Here is a 19,612-nt window from a genome sequence, read left to right as displayed (position 1 = left end):
ATGGAAAGGCAGGGAACTACATCCAAGATGACTCTATCCAGCAAAGCTATCATTTAGAATGGAAGGGCAGATAAAGTTCTTCTCGGATAAGGTCAAATTAAAGGAATTCATACCACCAAGCTCTTATTATATAGAATGCTAAAGGGACTTCTCTAAGAAAAAGAAGATAATCAAAAATATGAACACTAAAATAAGAACAAACTCCCAATTATCAACAACTGAACCTAAAAAAATAAAAAAAACACAAACAAACTAACCAAACTACTAGAACAAGAACAGAATCACAAAAATGGAGATCACATGAAGGGTTATTATCCGGGATGGGGGAAAAGTACGGGGAGTAAGAAGAGTAAGAAGCATAAATGGTAGGCACAAAATAAACAGGGGGGGTTAAGAATAGTGTAGGAGATGAAGAAGGCAACAAGCTTATACATAAGACCCTTGGCCTAAGGGGAGTGAAGTGCTGGTGGGAAGGGGGTGCAGGGTGGAGGGAAATAAAGAGGAGAAAAAAATGGGACAAGTGTAATAGTATAATCAATAAAATATATTTTGAAAAAAATATATAAATAAATAAAATTTAAAAGATCTATTTTGGGAAAAAATATAACCTGAAATTTAGGCAAAAGATGATACTTTTAATTGTTAAAATGAAATATCATGTTCTTTAAATGTCAATGTACCAGTGCGACAGATAAATCGTATTAGTTATATGAGTAATTTTAAAACAGAAAAATTTAATATGATAAAAATTGGGACTTTAATTAATGGTGTGATAACAATATAATGACACCTCTTATGTGATGGTGTTTTCCCAAGCCCTAAGTAAACAAATAAATAACAATAAATAAAGCTCACTTTTTCAGAGTCAGATTAGAGCAAGGTTATTTGAAAGTCTGAGTTAGAGGAGCTGTCACATCTCAGTGTAAGACCATTAGAGAATGTCACGGTCAATCAAAAAATTATTCTCCTTATCAGCTTAGCATCCGCCACTATCTATACGCACATCATGACAGAGAAAAAGTGAAAAATAGTTTGTAGGCATCAAGAAAACATAGGTAATAGCCACTTGATGGGTTCTGACGTTTTCTAGTCACTAAAGGAAATGATTGAGGAATCCAGCTTACTAGCAAAGAGCAGGATTTGCAAAGCATCTTTGTTTTCACGGTGTATGACACTTGTTTGATGTTTCCTGCCCTGGCAATGGCAGACTTGATGATAGAACTGGTTCCCAGCATCCTAAATTTTTTTAATGTTCTACATGTATATAGATAAACACCTCTTAAACTATAAAATAAATATGCTTCTCATATTTGTATGAAGTAATTTTCTTAGAAAGAAGGTCTGCTCTTCCCTGTCCATATCTTGTTCAGTATGATTTAAATTCCTAAGTCATTTTTCTGTGAGCTACTATTACCTCATACCTTTGTAGAGATGTCTGTTTTGGTTTATAAATATGTTTTAAAGATAGAGCTAAAGGGCTCTCCTGATGGAATGAATGTGAATATGAGGGAAGAGAAAAGTTATAGATAAGTTCAAGGTTTGGGGTTGAGCAATTAGGAAAAATGATTTATCATCAAGAAAGATATAGAAATCCATGGATAAGCAGATTTAGAAAAGGGAAAAGATCAGATTTTGATATGGTAAGCAAGAAATCTCTATCAGTGGAAATGTTAGGTATGCACTTGGATATTATTTTGAAGTTCAAGAAAGAGATTTTGCCTTGAGGTATAAATAAATAGGGAAATCATTGGCATATAGTGGTGTTTAAATCCACAAGACCATTAAATCACAAAGGGAATAACTACAAATGGTAAGGATTAAATATCATACTGACAGCAGACCAGGTTTTTTGCTTGAGAAAAAATAAAGTTAGTATGTCGTAATTTATTGTAAGAAATAAATTATGTTATTTGTTGGGCATTTCTATTTCCCTAAGTACTTAATTTTATAATCTGTTCTGTAATGTAGTGTAGATTCAGTATCAAACTCATCATTCTAGGGAATAAATTCTTCACTTTTTTGAAAATAAGAATATCTTTTCTATATTATATCATTCCTTTCCAATCAATGGCAATGGTCGAATATCTTAAAACAGTGGGATAAAATCACTTCTAGGTAAGAATGTTTTAGTTCCCTCTGGAGCCTAGTAATCATCCATTTGTCCAAAGGTAGAGCCAGTCAATTTTTAGGGAACAATTAAGTGAAGATGACTAGCTTTTAGTAAATGAGACACAATTTTCAAAGTCATGATATGAAAAAGCGAGACGCAGAGACAGGACAAGAACACAACCTAAAACTCTAAGTTTGACACCATCTACTTCTCTCACTATTTCCATTAATGTTTTTCCTAGCTGGCTATACTCATTATAAGTATTTGTTACAGGCAGCTGTTACTAAGATGGGAAAAAATGAAAACATTTTAAATATTGTTTTTTTAGAAAAAATAAAACTTAAAAACATCTGGACTTTGCACTGAGGAATATTTTTGATGAGACTGAAATGATTATGTAAAATATTATGTGGGAGAAACAGCAACTAAAGTTCTTCTTTGCTGCCTGCATTTGAAATCTCCTTTTACTTTCACAGTAGTTTTTGTCAAATGCTGTGAAAAGTTTAATAAACGTATCTAGTTTTCTCAGTTTTTAAATCCTTGAATGTTGCTTAACATGGGAATGTGGTTGCCCAGTACTTGCCAATGATGAGAAAAGCCACCCACTTTATGTTCAGTTCTTAGCCTTGTTTATTACAGCATTTTCCCCATCTGAGGGACTTTCCCACCCTTCTCAGAAATACCAAAGTTCAGAGAGGTGAAGGGAGGAGACATGGATGACAAAAGATAATATAAAAGAGGAAATCAAAACCAAAAAGTTGGCTCAGACGAGTAGGACAAACCGTGTACTCTTTGGGTCCGAGCTAACTATGAGTTAGAGGGTTACGTTATCGCCCTGGTCAGAGCTGTTGTTAAGCCAGTATATTTGTTGTTACTGGAAAAAATAGCATAGCCAAGTCACACTTCCCAGTGGAGGAAAGTGTGGTGTCAGAATTTCAAGAAGGTCCAAATCAGGACACCTGTGTGCCAGATAGGCCCAGCTGCGCATGTGGGCTGGACAGTACTGCAGGACACCATCTGGTCCACACACCAAGTGCCAGTTTCTTTGCTGAAGATGGGTTTGAAGAATGGGACTCTTTAGAGAAAGTTCACAGCTCAGCTGTGACACCCTTAGCTTTTCTCATTTTTTAAAATAAACGCTTTTTGGAAGAAGGGATTAAAAGCTTATGTCTGAAAGATGACAAGTAGGGTATATTGCTAGCTCCAGAAGAATTGCCTCAGAAGTTCTCCTTCAGATCGGCATTTGGCTTTTCATTCGGGTGACGGATGAAGTATGACTGTAACTCTCAGAAAATTCCAGGTGCTAAGCATGTGCACACTCCAAAAATGCTCTATGTTCCTGTCACCAGGTTTGGAATTATCAGACCAGCAAGGGAATATCTCTCTTCCTTAGTCTCTCTAAAACAGAACGAGACATTTGGCCCACACCTCGACTCCCTGATCATTAATGAAAATCTGGTCAGAGTAAACAGGATGAACAATCCGGAATCCATCGAACAATTAGTACTAATTGCTTTTTTCTTGCTGCACTAAAACTGACATTTAGAAGACCATAAACTCTCATTTTGTTTGTGATTTTGGGGGCTGAATACCCCATAACCATCTTTAAGTCCTTGTTTAGCAAGGTTTCCTTTGTGGAATGATCAGGTGCTTATAATGTTTCTTTTTTTCCTTCAATGGATATCTATGGTTACTCCCCTTGAAGATCATGGTAATTTTAGTATCTTCATCAGACAGGGGAAAACAAGGACTTCGATACTGTACCTAGAATGTATAGGCACGGCCATGCAGAGTTGCTAAACTCCTATAATGAAACACGATAAAATCCCAGTTATAGGGAAAACAATTTTGTTCAGTTTTGTTTTAGATCAGTAACAAAAAAACTTAAATTTTATAATATACCTATAGTTGCAATATCATCCTGAAAGTACAGTAACTCTAACAATGAACTCACAAATCACATTCAATAGATCCCAATTGATCAAGATTAGAACATTCATCTTAATTCACTTGAACTAAAAATTCATAATCTTAATGCAAGAATGTAGACTGATTTGAGAAATTATTCACATTTCAGATTAAATGTCATTTTTCTTTCATTAAACATCATTTCTCTTTCTCAGTGCATGTAAGGTCTGCTCCAGTAAAACATGCTTATCCATCTCTGTATAATGGAAAATATCTTGCACAAATAATAAAGTACATAAAAGAATACTCAGATAGGTTTGCTAAACTAATATCACATCACTGAGACTTCAGTGATGTGATATGTTTCCCATTCTTTTTTTTACTTAAAATAATTATTTTTATTCTTCCACTCTCCACCATCTGTCTTAAGCAACCTCCAATTTGTTCTCTGTATGTATAACTTTGTTGTCTGCTTGTATGTTTGTTTTTTATAAGATTCCACATATAAGAGAGATTATATGGTCATATGGCATTTGTCTTTTTGTCTGACTTATTCCACCTAGCATAATGCCATCAAAGTTTTTCCATGTTGTGGCAAATGGCAAGATGTCATTGTTGGTTATGATGAAATTATACACACATACACACACACACACACACACACACACACACACACACACATAATCTTGGCTATTGTAAATAATGCTGCAATGGACATGTAGGTGCATATATTTTTCCAAATAGTGTTTTTGTTTCCTTTGACTAAATACCCAGAAATGGAATTGCTGGGTCATGTGGTAGTTCTAGTCTTCATTTTTTGAGGAGACTCAATACTGTTTTCTATAGTGGCTGTACCAATTTTCATTCCCACCAATAATATCTAAAGGTTCCCTTTTCTCTACAGTCTCAGTAACACTTCTTATTTCTTGTCTCTTTTGTAATAGCCATTCTAACAGGTGTGAGGTTATATATCTCTGTGGGTTTGATTTACATTTTCCTGATATTAATAATGTTGACCATATTTAACATTATTTGCTTAATAATGTTGAGCAAATAATGTTGGCCATAGTTAAGATGGCCTGATGACCTGATGACTTTCTGAATTTCATTGACTTTCACAAATTAAAACAAAAATCAAGTGGTCTCCCGATCAACTCCAAGTCTGAAGGCGAGCCATTGCAGGACCACAGACACCAAATGCTGAGCTAGCTCCTAGTGCTTATGGCCACAGTGTAGCATCTTTCTTCTTGCTTGCCTGCTTCTTTCAAACATTTACTATGCTCTGCACATGATAGAAGCTCACAGCATATCGAGAAAATGGAGTGAGATAACACAGAGTTCTCGACAGAAGTACGTTCTGAAAAACTGTCAGTTGGCCCATCTTTTAGAAACAAGACACTCTCTATTGCTCAGTATCCAACCACACTAATGCTGGCTGTAGTACTGCTTGGAGTGGGCTGAAAATGGGTGGCAATACCAGGTTCAATATCAGACTGAATTGTCCATGCCTGGACAATGACTATGATTTGGCAGTTGGCCTCTTTATCCAGCTTGACTTTGTGTTTATCAAGTAGCTACCAGTTGTGCTCTTCCTTTCTTTTTCATACATCTTGTCTGCAGAATATCACTCCTTCAAATCCTTACATTAAATCTTACTATGATTGCTGGTGAATGAATGGAGCTTCATTGAGTTCGCAGTTCTTAAATGGATTTAAATTATTGTCTGTGGCTTTGGCTTTGGCCACTCTGCTTTGACTCTCTAAAGTTGGATTTGAGATACCCTAAGGTATCTGAAATTTGCCCTTGAAATTTCAGAACATTTTGGTCTCGACCATTAGAGCATTCTCCCCAGTTAGTCACTCACTTCTTGAAAAAACAGAATTACTGTTGACATTGGGCTCCACTTTTCTTTTGATTATTGATGTTTACTAAGAACCAGAATTATATTTTTGTCTTAATTTTTGTCTTAATTTGTTAAGTGCCAGGCCATTAAATATAATCATTCTGTTGTGTTGAAAGCTTGTGTTTTCTAACAAGAAATCAGAGCACACACTCCAATCCAATTTGTTCTTAGTCACTGGGACGACCAGGGCACAAGACCCGAGTGTTGGTCAGCCTGCTTCAACAGTGAGAACCGACAGAGACGGGAATTCAGCTACAATGTGCTGCAGCTAGTGGGGCCGAGATCCCTTGGAAGTGCAGTTTCAAGACTTTTCTTGTTAGAACGCTATTTCCTTCTGATGAGTGTTGGGAAGATAGCAGTAGGCAAATAGGCAAACAAGGAAATTTACAAGAATTTCCAAAGAGCTTTTTGGAAGCATTGTATTAATTTGAGCAATTGCAAAAACATGTTTACTGAGTTAAGCAGTTTAGCATTTTCTCTGAAATTTTAATTGGATATGTTTGCATTTTAAAAAATAACCTTTGACAGACTTCTTTTTTTTTTTGCCTCAGTCCATGAATTTATCTAATAAGTGGCAGTCAAAATGTGTCACCAGACTGATCTCTAGGGAATTATACTGTGTATGACTTGTTCCTGCCTCTTTTTTCAGGACAAGAGTGGGTTTTGGGTGGGGAACTTACTGCTGGCTTACACTCAGCAACTGCTTCCTGAACACTATGAATCTCTGAGAAATAGTAACCATATTACACTAATTTTGACCAGGCTCCTCCAATGGAGAAGACCTCATTACGAAATAATATTACATACATTTTAAATTTAAGACTATAAACCCAACTAAAGGTTTTTCACTGTAAAGTCCTCACCACCATTGAAAGGTTTATAATAGAAACCTCAATACTGATTTAATGACTGAGAAAATCTTCTTGAACATTTTGGAAATGTTTCCAAAAATACCCCATTTTTTTTACATCCTCATCTTCTGTGGGATATTTGGTTTACGGAAATAACACAGCCACTCAGAGCCAAGTATTTTGAAAGTGGAATGTGAATATGTGTAACATTGTTTACAGCCATAAAGTTATTGCCTAAAAAAATAAACATATTAACTGTTTCTAAAATTAGTTTCAAAAAGTTCTAAATGGTAGTATCAAACCAATGAGTTGTCTATGGTGACTAATATTGAAAAACAATGTTAAAGTGTGTTTGTTTAAAATAATCTGTGGCATCATTTTGAGTTGCATCTTTATCAAATTTCCTCCTTCAGTGTGTGCCAGCACACAGTGTACCCCTTTGCCCTGCCTGGAGCTCGTCTACCTCACAAGCACCTCCCCTCCACCAGTCAATCCTGGGGTCACCAGACTCCTACCCTCCTGCTAGTGCAGCTTTGTCATTTCTCACCATATTGCTAATCCCTTGTACATCTACCTCTTCCCACTAATGTTTCTCTAATGTGTTGTAAATGATGAAATTAGGAGTAGGTTCCCTCAGGGAAGAGGAGGGCTTTTACAAAGGAAAATTTTAAAAATATATATTTCTTCTAAAACATTGGGAAGAGAAAAGGCAAATGGCACTTCTTTACATCATCAGCATAATGACCACCATGAACAGACGTTCTCTTGACTATTTATGGAGACAGTCTTACTCTTCCAGGTCAACTTGACTTTCCGGCACGGGAACCAGTGTCTAATCCATGAAGAATGACAAAAATAAAAAGCTTAAGTGTTTTGTTAAGAAGGAAAAGTTTTTATGCCAGGTTGATTTCTAGCTTTGTTATATACATGTTTTGCTTACAGCAGAAAGCAGAATGTTCCCATTCTTACTATAATTAAAACTAAGATGATAAGCTAAGAGATGCAATGCAAGTGTCCATCCTTAGAAATTTTTGTAAAAAGGAAACCTTATCAAATTGCTAGCTCTGATATTGTATTGGAAATGGAGCATGAACTGGACAATTTCTAGGTGCCTCTGTTAACCTTAAAATTCTAACTGGATTTCACAAGAAGAGTACATTTGTTCTTATAGCCACATAAACCAAGGACCCAGCATATGTATCTATAAGCAAGTGCTTTATTTTTACTGTAATAATAGAATCTAATACACCTAAGAAGTAAGCAAACAATGAGCAAGTTCACTGACTTACCTAAAGAGTTTAATAACATAAGAATTCAAAAACATACCAGTAACAGGTCTCTAGCTGGTTTCTCTGGCCTCTGATCTATCTGAGGGGCAGCGAAGCATAGTGATTGGATAGACAGATGCAGTAAGACTGTCGGGTTTACATCCCAACTTTGCCACTTGCTAGCTGTGTAGCCCCAAGAATAAAGTGGAAAGAAACAAGACAATGGATGACATTGTGTAGCATGTTGAGAAATTTAGATTCCGTGCTCTAGAAATGTGCATAAAGTGGAGAAGAGCCTGATCAGACTTTTACTTTAGAAAGCGCCTGTCTGCTGTAGTGTGGATCATGGTTTGTAAAGTACAAAACTCTTAAAATAGTTTAATAGTCTCTCAGGACACAATAATGGTGTGTGTCAAAGCCATGACAACTAAGATGACAATAAAGCAGTTAAAGAGATGAAATTAATGATGGAATCCTATAGATTAGAGAAATACTGAAGACTCACTTGTCTGATTCCTGACAATTTGAAGTTACAGACAAAAGTCTTAATTTATTATAGGACGTTTTGGGGGATGTTTTTTTCTGGAACACACTTCCAGAAGAATAGAGCAGGCAAAAGAGCTCAGAAGTTTCATCAAGCTAAAGACAGATATCTGCATGTGTGAAATAATTCCAACAAAGGAAATAATATCAGCAAAGAAGAGAAAATGGAACAAAAAGAAAAAAGGGCTGAGGAGAGAATGAGAAGTGACCATATTCATGGGTAAAAGGTTATGGGGGAATCAGTGGGAAAATAAAAAAGGAATGAGCCCTACTGGAAAAGGAAAATATATAATATTACAGAAGCAAAGAGATATATAATGTATAAAAGATAGACAACAGGCTACAAAGTACAGAGGGTGTTTACTGGGAAAAAAGACTTTGAATTTCAAGAAACACGTTAGGAAAATGCCCCTTGAGCCAAATTTCCAAGGGTTAAGATGAAGTAGAACTAGAGTGAGCAAATGAAGACTGTTATTTGAATGTGAACTGCCCTTTCGATTGGTTTCCAATGACAGCTTTTCCCCCACCTCCACATTTGGAGGAAGTTAGTTTTTAGTTCATTATTAGACAGAAACATTTAGCGGCAAAGAGTTTGTTTCCAACACACTAAATTTATCACACACTTCGATGAGGTGACTTTCACTCTCAATTCAACACTGTTCATGTATTTCCAAATTACCTGGATCATAAGAAACAAAAAGTTCAAATTTAAAAAAAAAAAGACCGTGGAGAGAATGAAACGGGAATGATGATCCCGCATTTCTGAGTGCCCTAGTAGGACGGCTGACACTCAAAGAGGGCTGTAAACCTTCCAAATTCTCAGCAAGCTCTCTGGGCCCCAGGCACTGCGCACGGTGCCGAGAAGCTCGCCTTCGCAGAGGCTATCTTACTTCGGAGAATATCAGATTAATGCTGTTGGCAGCAGACTCCAAACGCTCTTCCATCGTTTTTGTTCCCGCGCTTAAATAACGAACACTGCAGTGGTTGTTAGGACCTCTGCTTACCGTGATCATATTTTTAATGTCTGGTGCGCCCTCGCTTCTGTGTAGTTTCACCAATTACTCAGTCATGCACTGTGCTGCTTACTTTTTACGAGACAACCATGACTTAACATCCCTCTTACTGTTAACTTGCAAGATGAGAAACGTGACAGTATGCCTGTGTGTGTGTGTGTTTTGTCTTGTTTTGTTTTACAATTCTTGGCCTTAGTGCAATTGTGTTCATTTGTTTCCTCGTGAACATGACACGCACTAGTTTAATTGGCCCTGCCCACCGGGGTGGGGGAGGGGGAAGCAGCCGCTTTCTGCTGGGCACTAGAGCACTTGACCTTGCTGATTTCTGTGATGGTAGTACCAATAAAGGGATTCGGCACAATAACTACGTGCACTTTCCTCCTCCTCCCTGTCATCCCGTGTCATTACTATTATGGCTGCCGTTGTTGTTGTTATCTCATTTTAGCAACTTGAAAATAGAAAGAACCAGAAGTAAGTGACTTGTATCAAAGGCATCACTGAGTGGGGAGCAGGAATGCAGAGCCTGGTAGGGAATTACTGTGGTAGAACTACTACAGACCATGTGAAAGGCAGCTAGGAGGGGGTGAAGGTAAGGAGAAAGCAATAGCAGGCTCTAAACCTAAACAACTTCCCCTTTCTAATCAGTGTGTGAGGAATGTCAGCTGCACCAACCTCAAGCCATTATAGAGAGGCCAGCTTGCAGCTGGCACGCACAGGGTGGCACAGATGTAGGGAGACAGGTATGAGGAGTGGGTGGTGGTTGCCATGAGAAGAGAATAGCATTTATCCAGCAACATTCTCTTCCACTTGGGCAATGCTATAATTTATCAGAAAGAGTAGAAGAAAGAAAGGAGGGCTGTGTATTTGCTTTGATGACCCGAAGAATTGCAGGCAGGGAGGCAGCCAGAAATGAAAACGATGTAGTGCTCTGGTGTCTGCCTTCGTACCCATGAGGTGCTGACATACTTTGGCTGCTCAGAGTGGAAGCAGTTGGCAGCAGCAACAGAGGGCTTGGATTTTGCTAGGGCTTTTAATGAACCTACAGTTATAACCATCTCATTAGAAAATAGAGCCCTGATTGGTGTGGCTCAGTGGATTGAGTGCCGGCCTGCGAACCAAAGGGTTGCAGGTTCAATTCCCAGTTAGGGCACATGCCTGGGTTGTGGGCCATATACCCAGTTGGGGGGGGGTGCGGTGAGAGGCAACCACACATTGATGCTTCTCTCCCTCTCTTTCTCCTTCCCTTTCCCTCTTTCTAAAAATAAATAAACAAATAATTTTTAAAAAAGAAAATATAAGAGGGAAGAATAAAATGAAGGTCCATGTTCCTCTGAAGTCCAGAATAACTTCAGCAAATTGTAGCAGCTACCCTGGTAGTTGAATATGTAGTTTCTGACATTATTTTGCATCGGTTTTATTTTGACTTCCTCTGCTTACTACTGTGTGATTTGCAAAAATTGCATAACCTCTCTGTGCCTCAGGAGAATTAGCCTTTTAGTATTCATATAACATTCCATCACTTATAAAACTAAGGATGATACGAGGCCTTGCTTCAAAGGCCTGCAGAAAGAACCAAGAGTTAATTTAAACACAGCACTCAGTGCAGCGGTTAGCACAGGGCAAATACTCACTGGAACCTCTTACTGTAATGTCAAGAGTGCTCTAACTGCTTCCAAGCCATTTGAAGAAAATAATAGTCTGAAAATCACTCTTTCCTTCCAGTCCCCAGAAGAGAAAACAGTCTCATTTCACATGATAAGGCATCATACGGAGAACTAACATCTTTTAGTAAATGTTTGGTTAAGTACACCACTTGAAGAAGTCACTCTCCTTAACTGTGATGCTTTGGTTTATTTGGGGACTTAATGTACTTACTCATTCATGGATTTAGTTTATTTTAGACAGGTTGGGCATTTAAAATGTTGTAGTATGATGAAATATGTAAATTTAAGATATTCTGTGTACCAAGTTTTAATACATAAATAGAATCAACCAATGGAATTAGACACTGTAATATATTAAAAAGGATATTTGATGCACTTTTGTCCTTTTGACTTGACTATGGAAGAGAGATAAATAACTTTTTTAATAAAATTATTACTTTTGTGTTTTGCTAGTTTTATTTCTAAATTTATTATCTGGACCATATTGATAAACTGATAAATTGATAAACTGAATAAGATCTCCAAAATATAATCTGTTATATAGGTTCAGCGGTTGTAGAATGTGTTAGAATAATAATTTTTTGTTTTCAGAGATACATAAGTGAATTACGTGAAGTCGCTCTGCCTCAACGGTTTCTCTGATTCAGCTTATGCTCACAAAGTCCAGAACTGAGGTGATGGGCTCTCCGTAAGGACTTCTGATTAGACGTGATATCTGTGGCCTTCATTCCTTGATCTGAACCCGAAGAAGTGGGCAGTGACCCAAAGTTGTTAGTGTGGGAAACCCACTGGGAAGTCACTATATAAATATTTGGATGGTGACTTTTCTTCCTGTGGACAGATGTTTCTATCAAAAAAAAAAAAAACTAGAACAAGAACAGAACCACAGAAACAGAGATGACATGGAGGGTTATCAGTGGGGGAGTGGGAGCAGGAGAGAGAGGGAAAAGGGAAAGAGAATAAGTAGCATAGATGGCAGGTAGAAAATAGAAAGAGGGATGGCAAAAAGAGTTCATATTGTACCTAAGCTGACCTCTTATTGGGGAGACTGGTTTATATTTGCCCTGAAAGCAATCCAACAATTAGAAAATACTATGTTACTCTTCTTTAGCTCCTAGCAAGAGTAGATGGAGGAGGAAGAGAAAATTAAATTCTGCTGGCCTTAAATAGTAATGCTAAATTTTTGTTTTTCATTCAATATTTGATTTTTCTATGTAACCTTAAAGCAATTCTATACAATGCAAAAGTTATCGATTAATTATTATGCATTTTGTTTCCTTTAGCATTTTACCTGGAAATTTAAAAAACATGGCCCAGTAAGAGGCACAGGCAGACACAAAGTCACCTAAATCTTTTCAATGGTCAGTTAAATAACTTACGAGCAGCTTTATCTGATTTTTGTAGATGAGGACAATAGAGGTATAATGAAGTACAATGCCTTTGAAAGGCCATCAGGGAGTCACAGACAGAAAAAAAATGTAATTTATTTTGATGTTACATCAATCCCAAGAAATGAACTCAGATGAGACTTTGTCTAAAATGTTAGATATACTGAGTATTATAAAAGGCCTCTACAACTTAACAGTATTTTAACATATATTTCAAATGACTGTGCAGGAAAAAAGAAAGTCTCAATATTCTCCTAGAACAGAATAGCTCTCTATCCTATTCCTTTCTCAACGTTAAAAACCTATAATACTTGAAACACCCTGGGCCAGAGTCTATTTCAGAGAGTAGCACCGCAGAAGAGTGTGGTAGGGTCAAAGTCACAGCTGGAGTGAGTTTAAGTAGCTTTGTCCGTCGCTCTCTCTAGACTAACACGAAAATAAAATGGTGGATGCTCATACCCAGATTAGCATTAAAATACTTTTCTTGCTTTTCATGAGGTGACCTCCTACTTGTATCCACTATCATCAATGCTGTATTATTTGCAGCAAAGGGAAAGAAATTTTAATGTGGGTTGTTTCAAAATCTTTTTCTTTTGGGAAATTTCATTTTAAAAATGATTTGCTTTCCCAATCTCTTTTCATGCCTATTGATGTCCTGAGGAGATGGCAAATATTTACTCTCCAGCAGGGAAAGTTGGGTTGGGGTTAAAAAGATCACGGATACTTTCATAAAGCGAGGAGATCACCTACAGAAAAAAGAGGATACAGTTTATTCCAGCAAGCAATTATGCGCGTGTTTGTGTGTGCAAATTGATACAGCATTTCTGTTGAAAAATGTGATAGACAAATATTAATGCATTCTAACCAACTCCCTCAAGCTTTGGTTTCAATGTATTTCAAGCATTCTTTTTTCACAATACAACTTCATCGAAATCAATGTCCTCCAAACATCCAAGTTACATTAGGAAGTTATGGAAGCTGAATTTATGCTAAACCAACTTCAGCTTCTTTTTAGAGACACATGTCAGGAAGCTTATCTACCTCTAAAATGTAATTATTTTCCATAATTTTTTCAAAACTTTAAAAAATATTTTAAAATTCTATAGCATTGCATTCAAATTAATTAATCTGCCTGCCTGAAAAGACAAAGCAAGGAGTAAGGACTAAAAAAAGCAATTACAAACATAAATCAAAAAAGACTTCTATTCCCCCCAAAATATCATTGAGTACCACAAAGGTAAAATGATTTTATAGAGTGATTTTTCTAAAACTAATCTTTCAGACAGCCGTAAAAGTTGATACCTCAACCCCAGAGGTGATGTCGAGCAAAAGTGTACTTAATCAGAATATATTTAATCATATGATTAGAAGATTTTGTCTAAAATTACCTTTGATTTAGAAAATTAGCAATTGTCTCTTTAGAGCTTGAAGTATATAAATATTGACAAACCTATGTGTCTGTAACAATCCTACAATCCAATTTATTTCGTGTATACATATATTCACTACCTCTTTAAACTCATTAGCAATAGGTACAAACAGAAAGTCAAATTAAAACACTAATGTGAATAATTTAGCAAAAACATTTTTGCTACTTTTGTACCAATCCCCAGAATATTACTATATTCAATTTTCTGTGTCAGTTTCTGTCATAACTCATAATTGTATCTTTGAAAGCAAAACTCGGAAGAACTGTAACACCTTTGGAAAACTGTTTTTTTTCTCTGAAAGACTTCTAACTCATTCCTGAAATTCAAAGGCACATTTTCAAGGAGTGACTCACAAATAATGCACCTTGCCTATAACAAGTAGGATTCCTATAAATAAGGGGAGGTGGAGGGGGGTGTAGGGAGTGTAAATGGGGTGGGAAGGAGACTTGACGCAGAGTGGTGAACACACAATACACTGTACAGATTATTTGTTGTAGAATTGCGCACCTGAAACTCGTATAATTTTGTTAACCAGCGTCACCCCAACAAATTAAAAAGAAAAAAGAATGTTTTCTCTGAATGAAATCAAGCTACGGTAAATCGAGAAAACCTTGAGTCCTATTTAATCTCATTTTCAGTTTTGCAGATTAATAAATTATTTTAAGTTTTGATAATTTCTTCTTCAATGAAAATAACATTTTTATTTAAATTTTCTATTCTGAAAGTAAATCAGAAAAAACTACGTAGACAATGTTCACTACAGAATAGAAAAGCAAGGAGTGGCTAATGTGCCTACTTGACATTGCATCCTACAGCTCCTTGTTTCTGCACCTCTGAATGCATGTATTTCAATATAATCAGTCCAAGATGGGGGAAAGCGGGGAAATTAAACTTATTATGTCTCAGGACAACACTATAAAATGCACCTAGTTTGATCAGTTGGCGTTTTACTTTCAGTCTTCTCAGTCATTCATATTTTTCTGTCACGATGAACAACAATTGTACTCAGCTACGTTTCAATTCCAGTTTCTCTCCATAAAAGGAAATGACAGCTTCCCTTTTGAAAAGCCTTTTCTGATTTTCATTCTATTACTGAAAATAAGAGTATTGAGAATTTCGGTGACTACATAACTAGTAAAAAAAAGAAGATAAAAAGGCCCATAAATATCCATAGGAGGCAGATTTTTCTATTTGTTTCTTCACAACAGTACGCATTTGAGATCACACACCAAACAAGAACATATAAGACATTCCTCACACTCCCCAGTTAGCATCCTGCAGGTCAACTCAGTGTTCTATTTTATATGTTACCATTTTCTCTGATGTGTTAATATTTTCTCACAAACCCAATAACAATTTTAAGGATCTAATATTGCAGTTTAATAAATACAAGAAAATACATTCTGTAGAATGACTAAGTTACAGAGGGCACATGAGAAATTCAACTAAAACTCAACTCACTTTTTAAAGAAACAAATACATATTCAGTTTAATAAAAACTTTCAAATTGAGTTGCAATCTGTTTAAGGAGCAAAAGTAGACATAGTAACATGACCAGGCATTTAATACATATTTATGTACAAACTATACTGTAAAAAAAGGTTCTGGGGTGCACCCTTCAGAACAGTCCAGGCAACCCCAGGGCTAGTGACAGTGCTGATGTAACTGACGATGCAACTGAGGAGCATCAGGTGTTGGGGCTCAGCCCTGACAGAAACGGAAAGTCCTCTACAGAAACTCCATGCCTCTGCATGGATTGGAATCAAAAGAAACCTCAAAAAACATTGGGTGCATCCCTCTGTCCTTGGGTGAACTAAATATTAAGCTCTTTTCAACAACTGATAAGACGGAATTGGAAGTCAGCTGCCTTAGAGACATGTCTGATGTGTCTAATTTGTATTGAGAGCATCCTTTCTTTGCAAACTATGCCCCGTCTCATGACGGACTTGTAACAGAATGTTGAATTTGTTTGGGTTGAAAATGTCAGGGTGTTTCTGAAGGAAGGGAAAGATAGTGGTCATGTACGTGTGGAGATATGTTGCACATGCGAGAATGTGCAAAGGATCTGTATGTGTGCATTATTTATGCATATGTGTAGTTTATTTCCCTCAAGACCTTAAAAAAATTCTGTGATTGCAGAGTTGTACTCCATTGAGAGGACAGCTGAAATGTTTGACATTTCAAAGCCCAGGAAGCCTTCTGGAACTGCAAAACCAGCAAAGCTGTCCCTTGAGAGGGCGGTAGGGGCCAAGCGCAGGCCAAGCGTTCCCTGGCTGCCCATCCAGGACTGGCCCAAGCTGTCAACCTTCACCCCGAGGCTTGCCCTGGGGTCAAGGTCAGTGGAGGATACTGGGAGTGCACAGAGCCTGGGCAGTTGGCTACTTTGATACAACAAGGAACCCAGGGAACTGTGGGGGCAATGAGCTGCCTTCCTTCACGGGTTGACAGCTCTGCTGTGCGAAGTGCCATTTGCTGTTTGGCAAATTGGCTTTCGGTTTTGGCTTCCTACTAAAGGAGCGGAAGGAGAAGCTGTCCTGGTTGCCAGTGCCCACACGGCCCCCTCTCCTGGCCACTGTGCGCCAACCACCGCTGGCGCAGTGTATGCACGCTCCTGTCTTTGTATACGTCTGTTTGTCTGTTTACATGCGACTGTCCATCCATCTGTCTGTCAGACAGGGACACAGAGACTCCAGCGGAAAGTTCCCTCTAGCAAAAATGCCTCCGGTTTTCCTTGCTACGTCGCTGGTCGACCGCGTCTAGGATGCTGTCATTGTCACTTCGTTATTTCTCTTCCTCCCGGGTGATTTATTTACAGTTCTACAGCAGTGAGAAACGCGCGCTTATTGAAGCTCTCTGTCTGTGACCTTACTCCTTTGAACAGAACATGTCGTTGGGAGGAAAGGCAAACCTGAAAAGGGGGTAAGCGCCTGTGCCCTTTAAATTGTAAAAATGTAATAATGATGAGGAGCCCGGAGCCCAGACTTAGCTGGGATTGGAATACCTCTCTGACATTTAAACAAGCTGTACACCTCTGGCAAAAGCCGATACTCCGTGCCTCAGTTTCTCCGTTTGCTGAATATAGTACCAGCGCCTTGCTCATAGAGTTGTTAAGATTAAATATATGTAACATTCTTAGAACACTGCCAATTGTTACGTGTTAAACATTAACAACATCCTCAGTACTGCCGCGTTAAATTTAGAGGCGGACCACCGGCACGCACTAGATCTCGGTACATGATCTCGGTACATGCCCATACCCCAAAGGAAAGGTGAGACAAAACTCTAACCCATCCGCTCCACGCCCTCCAGCGCCAGCAGCCACCCAGCCACCTCCTCCCTCGCAGACCTGCTCTGGGGATCCCCTTCCCCGCCGTGGTTCCGCGCCGCACCTGCGGGCGCTTTCGGAAGGTCGAGGGGCGCAAAGGGAAACAGCGCTCTCCAGAGCGCTCGTTCCTCCCTCTCCTGCCAGAAGAGGGTATTGGGGGTGTTTTCCTACCTGCCCCAGGTTTTTGCCCTTCTTACTGCCGCCGAAAGCCAGTCCTTGGTAAGTGCCCGCAGATCGATTGGCGGCCTGTAAAGGCGTCTCCCCGCCCAGAGAGGACTTGATGGAGTTGAGTTTGGCCCGCGAACTGCTGAGCTGTGAGCTCTCCACCATCAGCACCGCGGCCAGTAGGAGCAGGCAACGGGACGAGTCCTTGCCCCGCATCGACGCGGCCATCTCCCGGCGAGGGGTCCCCGGGGAGGCGCAAAGCCCGAGGGATGCTGATGCAAAGGGAGGGAAGACCCCAACACGGGGACACTCACTCGGGCCGCGGAGGCTCGCAGGCAGTTCTCCCAACCCGACTTGGCTGTGGGGCCCAGTACTGTGTGAACTCAGTCTCACGCCTCCAACCAGGAGCGAGCGCGCCCCAAGCAAGACCCACTTTCTCCACCGGGGAAGGAAGTTCTGTAGTAACTGGAAGCAATCAAAGGCGAGGCGCCTTCTCGCCAAGGAGGCGTGACCCGAGGTGCAAGAAGACAGCTCCACGGACAGAACCGCTTCTGCTGTTCCTTGCTCCGCACCTCCCTGAGCAGTCCAGTCCTCCTCTTAATTGCTCAGGAGGTCTACACTGGTTCCTTCGCTTTCTGCCTCCGCTGCTTTTCTTTCCTCTTTCCTTCCCTACCCTTTCTGTCTCAACCTTTGCAAGACTCAAATCCTCCTTTTCAGCGTCAGCGGGCGCTACAATGAGAGAGCAGGAACCGCCCCCAGACAGGACCCTGCAGCTCTGAGACAAGCACAGGTCCCCCCACGCGAACGCGAACAGTCGTCCGAAGCGTCGTTCCCGGGTTCACGCCCGGCAGCCAAACGCTGCCGGGACGCCGCGGTGCCCCGGAGCTGTACTGAGCTCCGCGCGGTCTCCCGCTCTGTGTCTGCTCTTTCACCGCTACCCCCTTTGCTTTTTATAGCTTCCATAGTGTTTTTTTTCCTCCGCCCCCAATTCAAGAGTGACAAAGAGTGGAAACGCTTCTCTCACCCGGCATGTTCCCGCCCTCGTCTTCTCCTTCCCCCTGCGGCTTCCCCTCCAGGTTCTCCCTCTCCCCGCCTCCCATCCTCCTTCACCCCGAAATGGGATTCACCCCCAGAGGAAGGTGAGGGCTCCTAATTCCTAACAGCAGCTCCAGAGGGTGGAAGGACCTGTGGAAACAGGAGTGAAAATGTGTAAGTGGAGAGGGGCTAACTACCACCGCGCCTGGGGACCGCCAGCACTCTTCCTTAGGTTCCCAGCGCGTCTTCAGTCCCAGACTCCGAGAGGAGCGAGGGAAAAGCCCTGCAGAAGACAGAGGAGAGTGCGCGTGTGGGCGTTAATACTGTGGTCTGTGTACGCTCAAGTTGGGTCTGTCTGTGCCTCCCACTGGACAAAGGAGGCTGGCGCTGTGTGGGCGCGCCTGCGGGGTGCCCAGCTGACCCGGAGGGGGGCTTCGTAACCCGGGAGAAGAAAACCAGAGAAGGGTTGGAAAAATGGTTCTAATTCTCTCTCCTGGAAGCGTTTAAGACTTTCTAGTCAAGATATTCTCCACCCTTCAGCCCTCCACCCTACCATACGTGCGACCTTTGTCCATATCTCTGAGGGGCTGGGAGGAATGGGGGTGCTCCCAAGGTTTGAACCTCACAGCTCCACCGGGCACTTTAGCCCGCCAGAGAGGAATGAACACGGGCGGGGGGTGGGGCGGCGTTCAGTGCCTCCTTCCTCTGCGTCCAGGCTCCCAGTCCCTAGGAATTACGTGGGAAACCTTTCCAGCCACTCCCCGAGCAGCTCCTCAGGTGAATTTTGTCGCTGCGGAGGTCCAACGAGGCTCCAAGAAGCGCTGGGGTGCGCGGGCGCGCGGGCGCTTGGGGGCGCCAGTAGCAGCGGCTGGGCGAGGCGCCGAAGAACTACAACAGGCAAGTTGTCCTGGCAACAGCCTTCAGATGCCAGCCAAGGCTTCCAAAGCAAAGGAGATTGTTAGAAAGCTGTGGCATTTCCCCTTCTCCGCTGGCCTTTAACGCCTGCGTG

At 40.3% G+C, this 19,612-nt stretch overlaps 1 protein-coding gene across 1 annotated transcript in view; it reads right to left on the bottom strand.

Annotated features, from left to right (window-relative positions):
* DKK2 (dickkopf Wnt signaling pathway inhibitor 2) overlaps positions 1-18,487 on the bottom strand; it is a 90,665-nt gene extending 72,178 nt beyond the window's left edge. The window contains exon 1 of the mRNA XM_037031931.1: positions 17,575-18,487. Within this exon, the coding sequence (XP_036887826.1) occupies positions 17,575-17,796 (222 nt within the window). The 5' untranslated portion in view covers positions 17,797-18,487. The remainder of the gene's footprint in view (positions 1-17,574) is intronic.
* Positions 18,488-19,612: the final 1,125 nt, after the last annotated feature.

The sequence above is a fragment of the Sturnira hondurensis genome, unplaced genomic scaffold (genome assembly GCF_014824575.4).
Source record: "Sturnira hondurensis isolate 20B ecotype Veracruz unplaced genomic scaffold, ASM1482457v3 Scaffold0021214, whole genome shotgun sequence".
Lineage (NCBI taxonomy): Eukaryota > Metazoa > Chordata > Mammalia > Chiroptera > Phyllostomidae > Sturnira > Sturnira hondurensis.
The sequence above is the reverse complement of the archived record's forward strand: the minus strand, read 5'-3'. Positions and strand labels throughout refer to the sequence as shown.